At 36.2% G+C, this 13,069-nt stretch overlaps 1 protein-coding gene across 2 annotated transcripts in view; it reads left to right on the forward strand.

Annotated features, from left to right (window-relative positions):
- Positions 1–13,069, forward strand: part of MTMR9 (myotubularin related protein 9) — a 55,449-nt gene that overhangs the window by 19,485 nt on the left and 22,895 nt on the right. For both annotated transcript variants that reach the window (XM_040469828.1, XM_040469834.1), the window contains exons 4-5: positions 9,487–9,660; positions 11,951–12,168. In XM_040469828.1, the coding sequence (XP_040325762.1) occupies positions 9,487–9,660; positions 11,951–12,168 (392 nt within the window). The remainder of the gene's footprint in view (positions 1–9,486; positions 9,661–11,950; positions 12,169–13,069) is intronic.

The raw sequence follows: 13,069 nt of genomic DNA on the forward strand, positions 1-13,069 counted from the left end.
ACTTCTTTCTTTTTCCATCACACCTATGTAAATGGACCCGGTGGGGGTGGGGCGGGGCATGGGGATGAAGAAGTAGGGACCAGGGTGCTATGTAATTTAAAGAATAAAGATGTTCATGGCAAGCAAAGTGTCAAAGGAACAAGAAGTTCACATTCTTATTTATGGGGCATTTTTGTGTAGTTTGTGGATAACTACGTGTATTTACACTTACATTTAGTGTTTTTATTGCATTACAAACTGCATAGTAAACATTCTTTAAAAAAAAATTTTTTTTAATGTTTTAATTTATCTTTGAGAGAAAGAGAAAGAGACAGAGAACAAGTGGGGGAGGGGCAGAGAGAGGGAGACACAGAATCCGAAGCAGGCTCCAGGCTCTGAGCTGTCAGCACAGAGCCCGACGCAGTCCTTGAACTCGTGAGCTGTGAGATCATGACCTGACCGAAGTTGGACGCCCAAACGACTGAGCCACCCAGGTGCCTGCATAGTAAACACTCTTAAATGCATGATGCTTTTCTGTTGTGTCAGCTGCCACCTAATGGTTACCTTAGGGGAATCCTCAATTATTTCCTAAGTGGCAAATGGCTGTCACATGGTGGTCAGAAAGAGAGATGTCTGGATGATTTGCTTGGTTACCCAAAACTGTCCATACAGATGACCTGCCTGTGATTTATCTTGGAGATAGGTGCTGTGAGTGAACCAGTGTAATTCTACATTCTACAACTCAACATTCAAGTTAGTCTCCTATTCTGTGCAGAAATCTCCTGTTCGAAAAAACAACCATGATGTTGTTGTTTAGCCTCTGCTTGAACTCTTAGTGCGGGAGAATTCGCAAAAACACAATGATGCCCCATTTGGGGACAGCTCCTATGCTCAGCTGAGCTCTGTCTCCCTGTACACAGAGCCAATGTTTCTGATGTTACCTTGTGTTACCCAATTTATCTTATTCCTCTACCATGAACTGTTCCTCAAATTAAGAACTTTTATGTCCCCGTGAAGTTTTCTTTTCTGTAGATTAAATGCCAGTATTTACCTCAACTTTTCTTCTAGTAACAGTGACCTCAGGTCCCCACACTGTCCTGGTTGCTCTTCCCAACAGGGCCTTCAGTTTGTCATTTATTCTCTTAAACATATGGTACCCATAGCACTTGGTATAGATTGGAACTATGACTGGTACTTTAAGGCAGCTTAAGTTTGAATCAGCATTTTTGAGAATTAAGTTACTAATGAAATAAGTGAAAATTCCTGCATCTCACATGTGTTACTAAGGGATCCTCCCTATGTTTCTGTGATTTTATTTACATACTAATTTTTACTCAGATTCAGTACTTCTCCTTGTAGACATTTTCTTTTTGGCTCAGCTAATTATTTAAGCACTTTGTATGTTTGAAGTTCTGGTATTTTCCTGCAAATTTTGTAATCCACAGATTTAATGAGAACATCTTCAATGCCTTGTTTGAGGTATTACTAGATTATGGAAATTTAAGATGAGCAAAGCATGGTTCCTTCCTTCTACTTGTTCAAAGTCTAGCAATTATTTAAGTAATCAAGTACAATAAAAATAAGTGCTGACAAAAGTATCCACAAGGCACAGGGAAAATGACATAATTAAATTTGTGTTACAGAAAATCAATTCTGAAGCAAAATGCCAAGAAACTGCTTAAGAGGCTACTGTAATAATATAAAGGTGGTTGGATATAGCACAGAAAGATTCAGAAAGTAGAATTAAATGGCGTTGGTGACCCACTTACTGGATGTGAAAAGGATGCTACCACTGAGATAGGAAAGGCAGAAAAAGAAATATGTGTAGAGGGAATGAGTTCAGTTTAGTTTGGGGCATGGCAATTCGAATGGCCTGTATGGTACATATCATTGAATGTATACAAGAGATAGTCTAGAGCTTACTTGAGGGATGTGTTAAAAATGAAAAACTGAGACTAACCAGCAAATACATTGTAGAAACCATGAGGAGAAACTGAGATTGCCTAAGGAGCATCCAAAGTAAAAAGGATGCTAAGGATTGAACCATTTAAGAGGTAAATGGAGGAAAAATCCAAGAAAAGAGCAAGTTTCACATAGGAGGGAGTCAACAGTGTGGACAGCTTCTTATTCATTGTTTATTTTCTCTTTCACGGCGTAGAATATAAGCTGCTAGAATATTAACTTTACAAGGGCAGGAACAATGTCATTCTTGTTTTCTACTGTATTGCTAGCATATGATCAACGAAGAGTAAATATTTGTTGAGTGAATGAATGTAGGAATGTGTATTTATTCAGGATAGGGCAGAAGGACAGGAAAGCCTTCTATGTATCATTAAAAATCCTCTGCCAGGTTAGACATCTATCACTTAATATTCTTTGAGTAAGTTTTTTTTTTTTAACCATGTAAAAACTTTATAATATTAGCCAGTCCCTACTTCATTATTATGTCCAAAAGAAATGTGTGGTATTGAATTAGTACTAAAACTAGCTATCAGGATATTGTGGGTTGCATCCCAGTTATATTATTGGCTGCTTGACTTTCTGGGACTCCGATTCCATGTCTACAAAATGAAAGTATTGAACAAAGTGATCTCTAGAGTTCCTCCTATGTTAAGCATGCTTTTTATTCTAGGGTATCATGAAAAATTATTTCAGGTACTTTGTTGAAGTACACATACACAGTATATGTGTACTCCCCCAATCTACCACTTTAGAAATTATATATAAAAAGGTGATGAGGTCCTCCTTTTGATTGAGTAGCTCCTATCTGACAAGACCTCCTGCAGAGATAGATGACAGACTATGAATAAAACACAAAAAACTGCCATCTGAAAGCTCTGGTAATTGAACAGAAAGCAGCATTATTTTGGAGGAATCAAAACATAGAGACAGTGAATGCCAGAGTGGGATTTCTATTTGGGCGGCTTTGTCCTCAGGTCAGCATAGTTGTGGCATTGATAATGTGGAACAGCTAACGTTCCAATAGAAAGCCCACCTTCTTCTGGTGGGAGGAGCCGGGTGAACGGTTTGGGGCAACCAGAGAGCCAGAGAAGGGGAACCTTGATTTTGTGTGCAGCCTTGAACTTCGGGCTGATCTCGAACCTTGCTTGCATGGGGTAGACTGAGATCAGTCAGAACCAAGATCTGAGCTGCCATGCACCTCAGGTGTGACAGAATTTGCAGTTTAAATCTAATGAAGTTATTTGCCTACTGAAACAAAAACCATGAACTCTCTTCGGAAGACTATAATAGAATGCAGGGTTTCCACAACATAACATTGACAATGTCCAGGATACAATCTAAAATTGAGCTAGGATATTATGACCCATTCTAAAGAAAAAAGTTGACAAGTACCAACCCCAAGATGGGTCATATGTTCAAATTATCACACAAAGACTTAAAAGCAGCTCTTAAAACTGTCCAATTTCTCAGAAAGGAAAATATGCTTAAAACCAAAGAAAAGACAGATAATATCAACAGAGAAATAGAAAATATTAACCTGAAATTAAAAATTCACTAGCTGAGCTAAAAAGCAGAGATGACAGAGGTTAGAACCAATGAACTTGAAATTAGAGCAATAGAAATTATTTAGTAGAAAGAAGAGGGAGGGAAGAAGTTACACTAAAATAAGCAGAGCCTCAGAGATGTGGAACAATATCAAAATGCCTAGCATATGTGTAATTGGAGAACGAGGAGAGACTAGAGAGAGTAAGGTAGAAAATATATTTAAAGAAATAATATTTAAAACTTTCCAAATTTGATGAATGAATATAAATTCAACAAGATTCAGCAAGCCCCAGACAGGATAAATTTGAAGAAAACCATGCATAGGCACATCATAGTCAAACCATCAAAAAACAATGGTGAAGAGATCTTGAAAGCTTCCAGGTAAGAACACCACATTACATACACAGAGACAACAATTTAAATGAGCGTGGACTGTTGATCAGAAATCATGGCAACCAGAAGAGAAAACTGTAAAGTGCTGAAAGGAACAAAACCTGCCAACCTTGAGTTTTGTATGTGGTGAAAGTATCTTTCAAGAATGAAGGTGAGACATTTTCAGATTAAAAGGAAACTAAGAATTTGTTGCCAAGAAGACTTTACCATAAGAAATGTTAAAGGAACTTCTTCAGACTGAAGGGAAATAATACCAGAGGGAAACTTGAATATTTAGACTTATTGAAGAATATTGGAAATGCTAAATACCTAGGTAAATACAACAGGCTATTTTTTTTTTTCCTTTTTAATGTCTTTAACATATACGTGATTATTTGAATAAAGGTTACAGCTTGCCTCTGTGATGTTAATAGTGTATGTAGATCTATTCTGTTTGGAAATTGTGGCTTTTACTAAAGGTGACTGCTATGGTGTGGCTGTTTGGGTAAATCTACTTGTACAATTTTAAGGTTTTTACATTTTATATAATGTGGGCAAATATTTAAGTTAAAGATATATATTGTAATACCTAGAGCAGGGTTTCTGAACTTTGGCACTATTGACATTTACACTAGATAATTCTTTGCCGTGAGAATGTGTCCTGTGCCTTGTAGGATGTTTGACAGCATCTTTGGCACCACTAGATGCCAGTGGGATTCTTTTCACCCCACCTATAGTTGTCTCCACACATTGACGAATGCTATTCCTTGGCAAAATCACCCCTGGGTGAGAACCACTGTCCTAGAACAATCCCTTTTTAAAAAATGTGAAGAGGTATAATTTAAAAAGTTAATACGTACATCGAAATGCAATTCTAAAAAGTATTTAAATCTAACAGAAAGTGGGAAAGAAAAAATAGCAATAGAAACTGAAGGGACAAACAAATAAATAGTAGTCTAAATTCCAGCCATATCAACAACTATTTTAGTATTAATGAGCTAAACACTCCGATCAAAAGATGAAGATTGTCAGAGTGAACTAAAGAAAAAAATGAATTAAAGATCTAAACATAAGCCATGTACAAAAGATGCATTTTGAATATGAAGACATAGGTTGAAAATAAATAAATGGGAAAACATGCCATGGATAAAAAAGCAGAAGTAGCTGCATTAACTCCAGATTAAAAAAAAATACTCCAAGACACAAAATATCAAATAAAGAGGGTCATTCCATAATAATAAAATTTTGAAGATAAAACTATATATAGCAAACATTGATGGAAGTTATGAGTAGTTCTGTGATCATGGTATGAGATTATTAACACTGTCCTCTCAGCAATTAATAGAACAGCTAGACTAAAACAAAAACAACTAGACAACAACAAAACAAGACATGGAAGATCTGAACAACACTATCTGATATTTATAGAATGCCACTCCTAACTTCTGTACAATATATACAGTATTCAAGAGTACATGGTATGTTACCCAGGAGAGACTGTATGCAAGGCAATTAAGTAAATTTCAGTATTAGAAAAATTGAAACTGTACAATGTGTAATATCTGACCACAAAGGAATTAAATTAGAAATCAATAACACTAAGGTATTTAGGAATACCCAGAATATTTCTAAATTAAACAAAGTACTTGTAAATAATCTATGTGTCAAAAACGAAATCATAAGGGAGATTAGAAAATATTTTGAACTGAATTATAAAAATGCAACATCATAATTTGTGGAATACGGCTAAAGTTTAAAGAGAAACTTATGGCTTTAAATGCTTAGATTAAAAAAAAGAAGAAAAGGTCTAAAATCACCAAATTAGGCTAGGGGGAAAAAAAAAGCAAAGTAACTAGAAAGAATGAAGTCATAAAAATAAGATCAGAAATCGATAAAATACTCATAAGCAAGTTTAGTAAGGGTGATCAATATAAATATACCCACAATATAAATATACCCGAACTAAATTATTGGCAACAAGCAATCTGAAAATGAATAAAACACTTGGGAATAAATTTAACAAAATAGGTACAGATTCTGTACACTGGAAAACACAAAACATTGCTGAGAAGTTAAAGGATATCTAAATAAATGGAGAGATACACCATGTTCATGGATTAGAAGACCATAGGGTTAAGATCAGTAGTGGGCTGACTTACATAGTGGACCATGAAGTAAATATTTTAGGCTCTGTCGGTCATGCAGTCTCTGTTACAACGACACCACTCTGCTGTTGCAACGTGAAAACAGCAATAGATAACATGCCAATGAATGGGTAGTGCTATGTTCCAATAGAACTTTATTTATAAAAACAGGCAGTGGGCTGGATTTGGCTTGTGGACTATTGTTTGCTGACCTCTCATTAAGATCACAGTTGTTTCCAGATTGCTTTATAGATTCAGTGCAATTCCTATGAGAATTCCAATAGGTGTGTTTAATAGAAATTGACAAAATTATCCTAAAATTTATGTGGATATGCAAAGTTACTAGAATAGTCAAAACAACTGTGAAAAAGAAAGGATTTACAGTATTTGATTTCAAAACGTAATGTAAAGTTATAATAATCAAGAGAGTGTGGCATTGGTATAAGGGCAGACTTATTGATGAATGGAATAAAAGCTAAAACTATAAAACTTCTTGAAGAAACCACAGGAGAAAATCTTCATGACCTTGGATTAGGCAAAGATTTTTTAGATAGAACACCACAAGTGACTGAAAAAAGAGTAATGATTTCCTAGTTTGAGATGTGGAGGAGAGGATATGGACTGCAAAAATACACATGGGATTTTTGTGGGAAATGATTGAAATGTTTGTTATCTTGATTGTGGTGGTGGTTTCATGAGTGTATATAGCTGTCAAGACTCATGAAATCATGCACTGTAAATGGATCTAGTTTATTTTTCCATACAAATAATAAAATCTCAAAATTGATTAAAAAGAAGAGAAAAAACTTAATGTAAGGTTAAGTACCTGATTGGAAACAAAGAGTGATCTAGAATACAGATCTGAAGTAATTGCTCAGAGTGCAGAGCAGAGAAACAAGGAAGATGTGCAAAATGATAGAGAAGTTAGACACATGTATGAATGATAAAGGGAAAAGATCCAATATTCATTAAATGGGAGTTCAAGAAGATAATAGAGAAAATGGGAGAAAGGCACTATTCAAATAGGTAATGGTTGAGAGTTCTCCAGAATTGATGAAAGCCACAAACTCTTAAAGTGTCCCAGGAAGCACTATGCAAGACAATAAAGAATAAATCTTTAGTTAGATGTGTTGTAGTCCAGCTATTAAATCGTAAGGCAAAGAGAATATCACAAAGTAAGTCGGAGAGAAAAGAGAAACTACATATATGGTGTAATAAAATTAGAATAGAAAAAAATTGGATACAATTAGACATCTATTCATGATAAAAGCTCTTAGCGGAATTGGATTTGAAGGGCATTTATATAATCTGATAAATGCTGTCTGATAAGTCTGATAAAGCTACCCAAAACAAAAACATACAAAAAAGCAAGTCTTTTATCATTCTCTTTAAGTTCAAGACGGAGACAAGTTTGTCCACCACCACTACTTGCTGGTTCATTAAGACAAGAAGGAAAAATAAAAGATACAAAGATTAAAATGAAAGAAGCAAGACTGTCATTGTTACTTATATGTTTGTCTACACAGGAAACTGAAAGAGTCTTGAGATTGTGAGCATTTCTGTATACCAACCACAGTTTTGAAAAACATATAAGTAAAATGCAACAAAAATATAAGGTTTCTAGGAATATATCAAAGAAAAGTTAGGCAAGGCTTTTATTGAGAGAATTGTACAACTTTGTTGAAAAAATTAAGTAGGCTTTAAAAAGGTGAGAGACACTATGCTCATGGACAGGGAGATAGAATATTTTAAAGATGTCTTTAAATGAATCCATAAAATCAATGCAGTCTTACTAAAACCACAATGGGTTTTTACATGAAATTAGATAAAAGTTGCACAGAGAAGCTCAGGTACTCTTGGAGAACAACAAAGAGGGAGGAGGAGACTTAGCCTACTAAATATCAAGTTTATTCTAAAAGCTCTGGGACTTACTACAATAAACCAGTGGGACAGAATAGCGAACCTTCTACGTATGGGAACTTAATATATGCCGGAAGTGGCATTGCAGGTCAATGGATGATCATACCATTCTCCAGAGTAGGAAATCAGTAAGTAATGTCTAATAGTGAAATTCAAGAAGTAACAGTATAATCACGTTATTTAGAAATTTGGATGTAGGGCGCTTGGGTGGCTCAGTCAGTTAAGCTTCCAACTTGGGCTCAGGTCATGACCTCACGGTTGGTGGGTTTGAGCCCCACATTGGGCTCTGTGCTGACAGCTCAAAACCTGGAGCCTGCTTTGGATTCTGTGTCTCCCTCTCTCTCTGCCCCTCCTCCACATGTGCTCCGTCTGTCTGTCTGTGTGTCTGTCTCTCTCTCTCTCTCTCTCAAAAATAAAACATTAAAAAAAATTTAAAAAAAGAAATTTGGATGTAAACGCTAGAAATAAAAAGCTATGAGTTGAAAATGATTACCTCTGGGGAAAGGGAATTACGAGATGGAGGTGAACAGGAAACAGGTAAATTCCTTTTTTCTTTTTTTAACTAATGAATTTTTTAGAAACTGTCTTTAAAATTGGTAAGAGAATAACATAGGAAAGTGTAAGTGGTTTAATTAAAAAATATATTGCATCTTGTAAAAAGGTTTTTAAAAAAATTCTCTTTTCCTATAGTATGTTGAATATGCTTCAATTTTATCTTCCTGGTACTGCACCACTTGGCCAGTATGTCAAGCCAAATCTGATTTATCGGAATGTATCAAAATTTGCATATTCATAACTTTATTTTTTTAACTGTAAACAGTTTTTTTTACTGTCTTCAAGTGGTTTTTATTTTTGATGTTTAAAATAAGTTGTCATTTGATAATCTTATATTGTATACTCTTAGTCCTCAGTATATTGAGTTAGAAATTATTTCATTGATTCCTAAGTATAATTTTTTTTAGCATTAAGTGGTTATTGTTTTAAGAAAGATATCACCAGTCTTTCTACATTTTTAAATAACAGAAGGGAACAAGGGATTTGATGTAGGTAGTAGCTCTATTGTTATCATCTGGCTAAGCATTATCTAGAATATTACAGTCTTCCTGTTGCTGTACTTAAGAATACCAAAAATAAAGTTAAATGCTCCCCAAAAAAGGATGAATGGGATGATATTGGCCTTGATAGCATGGATATGCTTAAATATATATTACTTGGAGAATAGGCGACTACAGGGGAAACAACTGTCTTTCACATATTTAATAGGATGCCGTGTGAAATAGGAAACTGGGACTGAAGCCACGTAAAAACAATAGAGGAAGTTACAGAGCCACATTTGCCCAAAAGAAGGAAGCACTTTCTAGGAATGGAGAATACCTAGCAATGTAGGAAACGGACTCTGAAGAATAGAACTCCTTTAAGTATGGGTTGGGTATCCTTATATTAAATTCCCGAGAGATGGCTTCTTCATTGTATGAAAATTGATCTCTAAGGTCCTCTAAAATTTTCAGATTGTTTTGTAACATTGAGATACTTGCTTAGCTTTGAAGTATTTTGTGTTTTCCAGACCAGTGAATGGAGGTTAAGCTATGTCAATAAGGAATTTGCTGTCTGTCCTTCTTACCCGCCAATTGTCATAGTGCCCAAATCCATTGATGATGAAGCTCTTCGGAAGGTAGCTACATTTCGGCATGGAGGACGCTTCCCAGTACTCAGCTATTATCATAAGAAAAATGGAATGGTAAGTATACAGTATTGCTGCTTGATCTGTGAATGCCTTGGTTTGCAGATCTTTCCTTAGAAATGTTCCACTTTCTGTGTACTTGTTCATTGATGTGATTAGTCTCCCTTGTCAGAACTTCCTTCTTTTAAACATTAGGGAATCAGGAGTAGAGTGTTTTCCGTGATTAGGATATGACTTTGAATTCTTCTCATGATGCTGCTCAAAATTAGAAAGGCCAGACAGGTGGGGTGCTTGGGTGGCTCAGTCGGTTAAGCGTCCGACTTCAGCTCAGGTCATGATCTCGCAGTCCGTGAGTTTGAGCTCCACGTCAGGCTCTGTGCTAACAGCTTGGATCCTGGAGCCTGCTTTGGATTCTGTGTCTCCTTCTCTGTCTGGGCCTCCTCTGCTCTCTCTCTCTCAAAAATAAATAAATATTTAAAAAAAAAAAACAAAAAAACAGGCAGGTTTATCTTAAGGACTCAGTACTAAGGGAACTAATGTTTATTTGATACTTAAAATAACACTGTTAGGTAGAAAAATAAATTTCTCTGACCAGAATAATGGTAGAATTCTTTTTTTAAATTATTTTTACCCAAATTTCCCTGTAAAAAGTAAATTGAGCAGACATTTTTATTTTCAAAAAGGAGAAGAATGACACGTTATTAGTTACAATTTAAGTAAACACAGGAGTCAGTAATTGAATAGTGCTTGCTGTATGTGTGTTTCCTAAATATTTTCTAAATCTGTTTCTGTCCTCTTATTTTCTCTCAGTCAATAAACTCGGCTTCTCATTTTGAAACCAATAGTAAAATAGTGGATAAGTTATGGTCATTTTCCGTTGCCTTTTTTCCCCTGGATAATAAGTCAAGCATGGATATTTAGGGTAAAAAAATTTCCAAAAAATTTGCTACTTTGGCATCAGATCATCTATCCCATTTGCATAGTAATATTTCTGTTTGTTAGAGAGTTCATTACAAAGCATTTTAAAAAGGGATATTAAATATACTATATGTCCATTTACATGGTTAGTGCAGTCTGGGAGTTAGCCATTGTCATCGTCTGGATGACCTTTCTTGATCATAATAAATTTCAAGGTAGTTAAGATAACAGCATATATTATGGGGAGAAAGTGAAATAACTCTAAACCATTCACCAAGGAAGAGATCTGTATAATATTAATTTCTTGAGAAAATGAAAGGTTTCAAAATCAAACCTTTCAAAATATATAGTTGATGGTCTTTGGAAATAAGTTTCTAAATCCTGAAATACTGAACAGGGTGAAAGAGGGTAACAGGAGAATAAATAATAGACAAGCAGCTTTAAAGATATTAAAAATGATTCCCCAAACACAAATAGTACATAAACTTTATTTTACCATTGGTGGCTTTTCTCTTTATAGTTTTTCTCTCTTTATAGTTCTTTCTTTTTTTATTTTTATTTTAGAGAGAGAGAACATGAGAGGGGAGAGGGGTTGGGGGCAGGGGGGAGAGAGAGAATGAATGTGAATGAATCCCAAGCAGGCTCCACACTCAGCGCAGAGCCTGATGCAGGGCTTAATCCCATGACCCTGTATCATGACCTGAGCTAAAATCAAGAGTTGGTCGCCAAACTACTGAGCCACTCAACCGCCCCTCTTTTTCTTCTTCTTCTTCTTATTATTTTAGAGAGAGAGAGAGTACACTTGAGCTGGGGAGAGGGGCAGAGGGGGAGAAAGAGAGAGAGAGAGAGAGAGAGAGAGAGAGGGAGGGAGGGAGAGGGAGAGGGAGAGGGAGAGAGAATCCCAAGTAGAGCATGCTGAGCATGGAGCCTGATGCAGGGCTTGATCCTATGACCCTGGGACCATGACCTGAGCCAAAATCAAGAGTTGGACGCTCAACTGACTGAGCCACCCAGGTACCCCATCTCTTTATAATTCTTGATTAAACCTGCCAACCCTCTTTATGTAGTTGAAGCAAAAGTTTACTGGCACATAGGCCATTATTATTATCTCTGTTACAGGGCCATGTCCAGTAAACAATTTACTAACTAAACAAATTGTGATAATTGATCTTTTTAGCAATTGTAATTTATTATGTGGAAGTATTTTGAGAAGTAGGAAGAAAAATTGTGTTAAAGTGCAAGGCTTATTTTTGTTTTAGTTATTAACTATTGCAAATATGTGGAGATACTTCTTTGTTTTACGATCATATTCATCTTCAAAGTGCCACACAATTGTTTTTGAGATACTCTTAATCTAGCTAATTTATTTCTATTTTCAGAAACTTTCAAAGCAGCTACTCTTAAATTTTAAACTGCATCGTGCTTCTAGGTAATCATGCGAAGCGGTCAGCCACTCACTGGCACAAATGGGAGAAGGTGCAAAGAAGATGAAAAGCTGATAAATGCTACCCTCAGGGCAGGGAAACGTGGCTACATCATTGACACACGGTCTTTAAATGTAGCTCAGCAAGCTAGAGCCAAAGGCGGCGGCTTTGAACAAGAAGCCCATTATCCCCAGTGGAGGCGGATTCATAAGTCCATTGAGAGGTAACAGACTCTGGAGACAGTAGTAGGCTCTTATTTGAAGCGAATTAGAATGGGTGAGCCCTTAGCTGCAAAAATCACAAGTTCTCAAATGAACCTACGCATTAACTTAGAGTCAGAAATCGGCTGGATCTCCTGTCGCGTTTTATAAGATAAGCAGGAAACTTATCTTGGATGCCCACAGCTGACTTTTAGTCAGGTAGCATGCTTTCTCTCTCTCTCTTTTTTTTTAATGCTTTATATATTTATTTATTTTTATTTTATTCATTATTTTTTTAAATTTACATCCAGCATGCTTCCTCTTAAGTTAACTCTGAAATTTCATCTCCGCAAGGTCAGAGGTCTGCTCCTCTCCTTGTAAGATCAGTGGTCATCAAACTTACTGAACAGATATGCCACGGATAAGTGTATTTTTCTAAGTCAGAAGACTAGACACTTTCCCCCACACCCACCTATTCTCCCACCCTGTTTCCTCCACCTACATCTGGTTTACGCCTACAATTAGAGGTTTATAGGGACTTCTGGAAGGGTGGGTGGGAGTTGGAGCTAATAAAACAGTGGGGTCTGAGCTGGCCCTGGGCATCCCTGCTAAAGGTACTGGGTATCCAGTGTTGGATCTGTGGAAATAGGATTGCAGATGTCAGTGGTGCGGCCTCGTGACTTCTTACAAAAGGCGGTGTTCTCGCCCGCTCCCCAGTCAGGTAATTTAGCAATGTAAACTGGGTTTAATCTGTTCAGGTGAGGAATGGTTTACCATGACAGGCATTTTAAGTATCTTTGCTGCCATGTTTACATATTATTTTTTCAGTGTTTAATCATCAAGTTATTGTGTAGTAAGGTAAATATTTTTATACCATTTTGAGCTACTTTTCCTCTTGGATATATTGGAGGTTGAAGTTTTGGT

This window comes from Herpailurus yagouaroundi, unplaced genomic scaffold (assembly GCF_014898765.1).
Source record: "Herpailurus yagouaroundi ecotype Mexico unplaced genomic scaffold, PumYag 28, whole genome shotgun sequence".
In the NCBI taxonomy this organism is placed as follows: domain Eukaryota; kingdom Metazoa; phylum Chordata; class Mammalia; order Carnivora; family Felidae; genus Herpailurus; species Herpailurus yagouaroundi.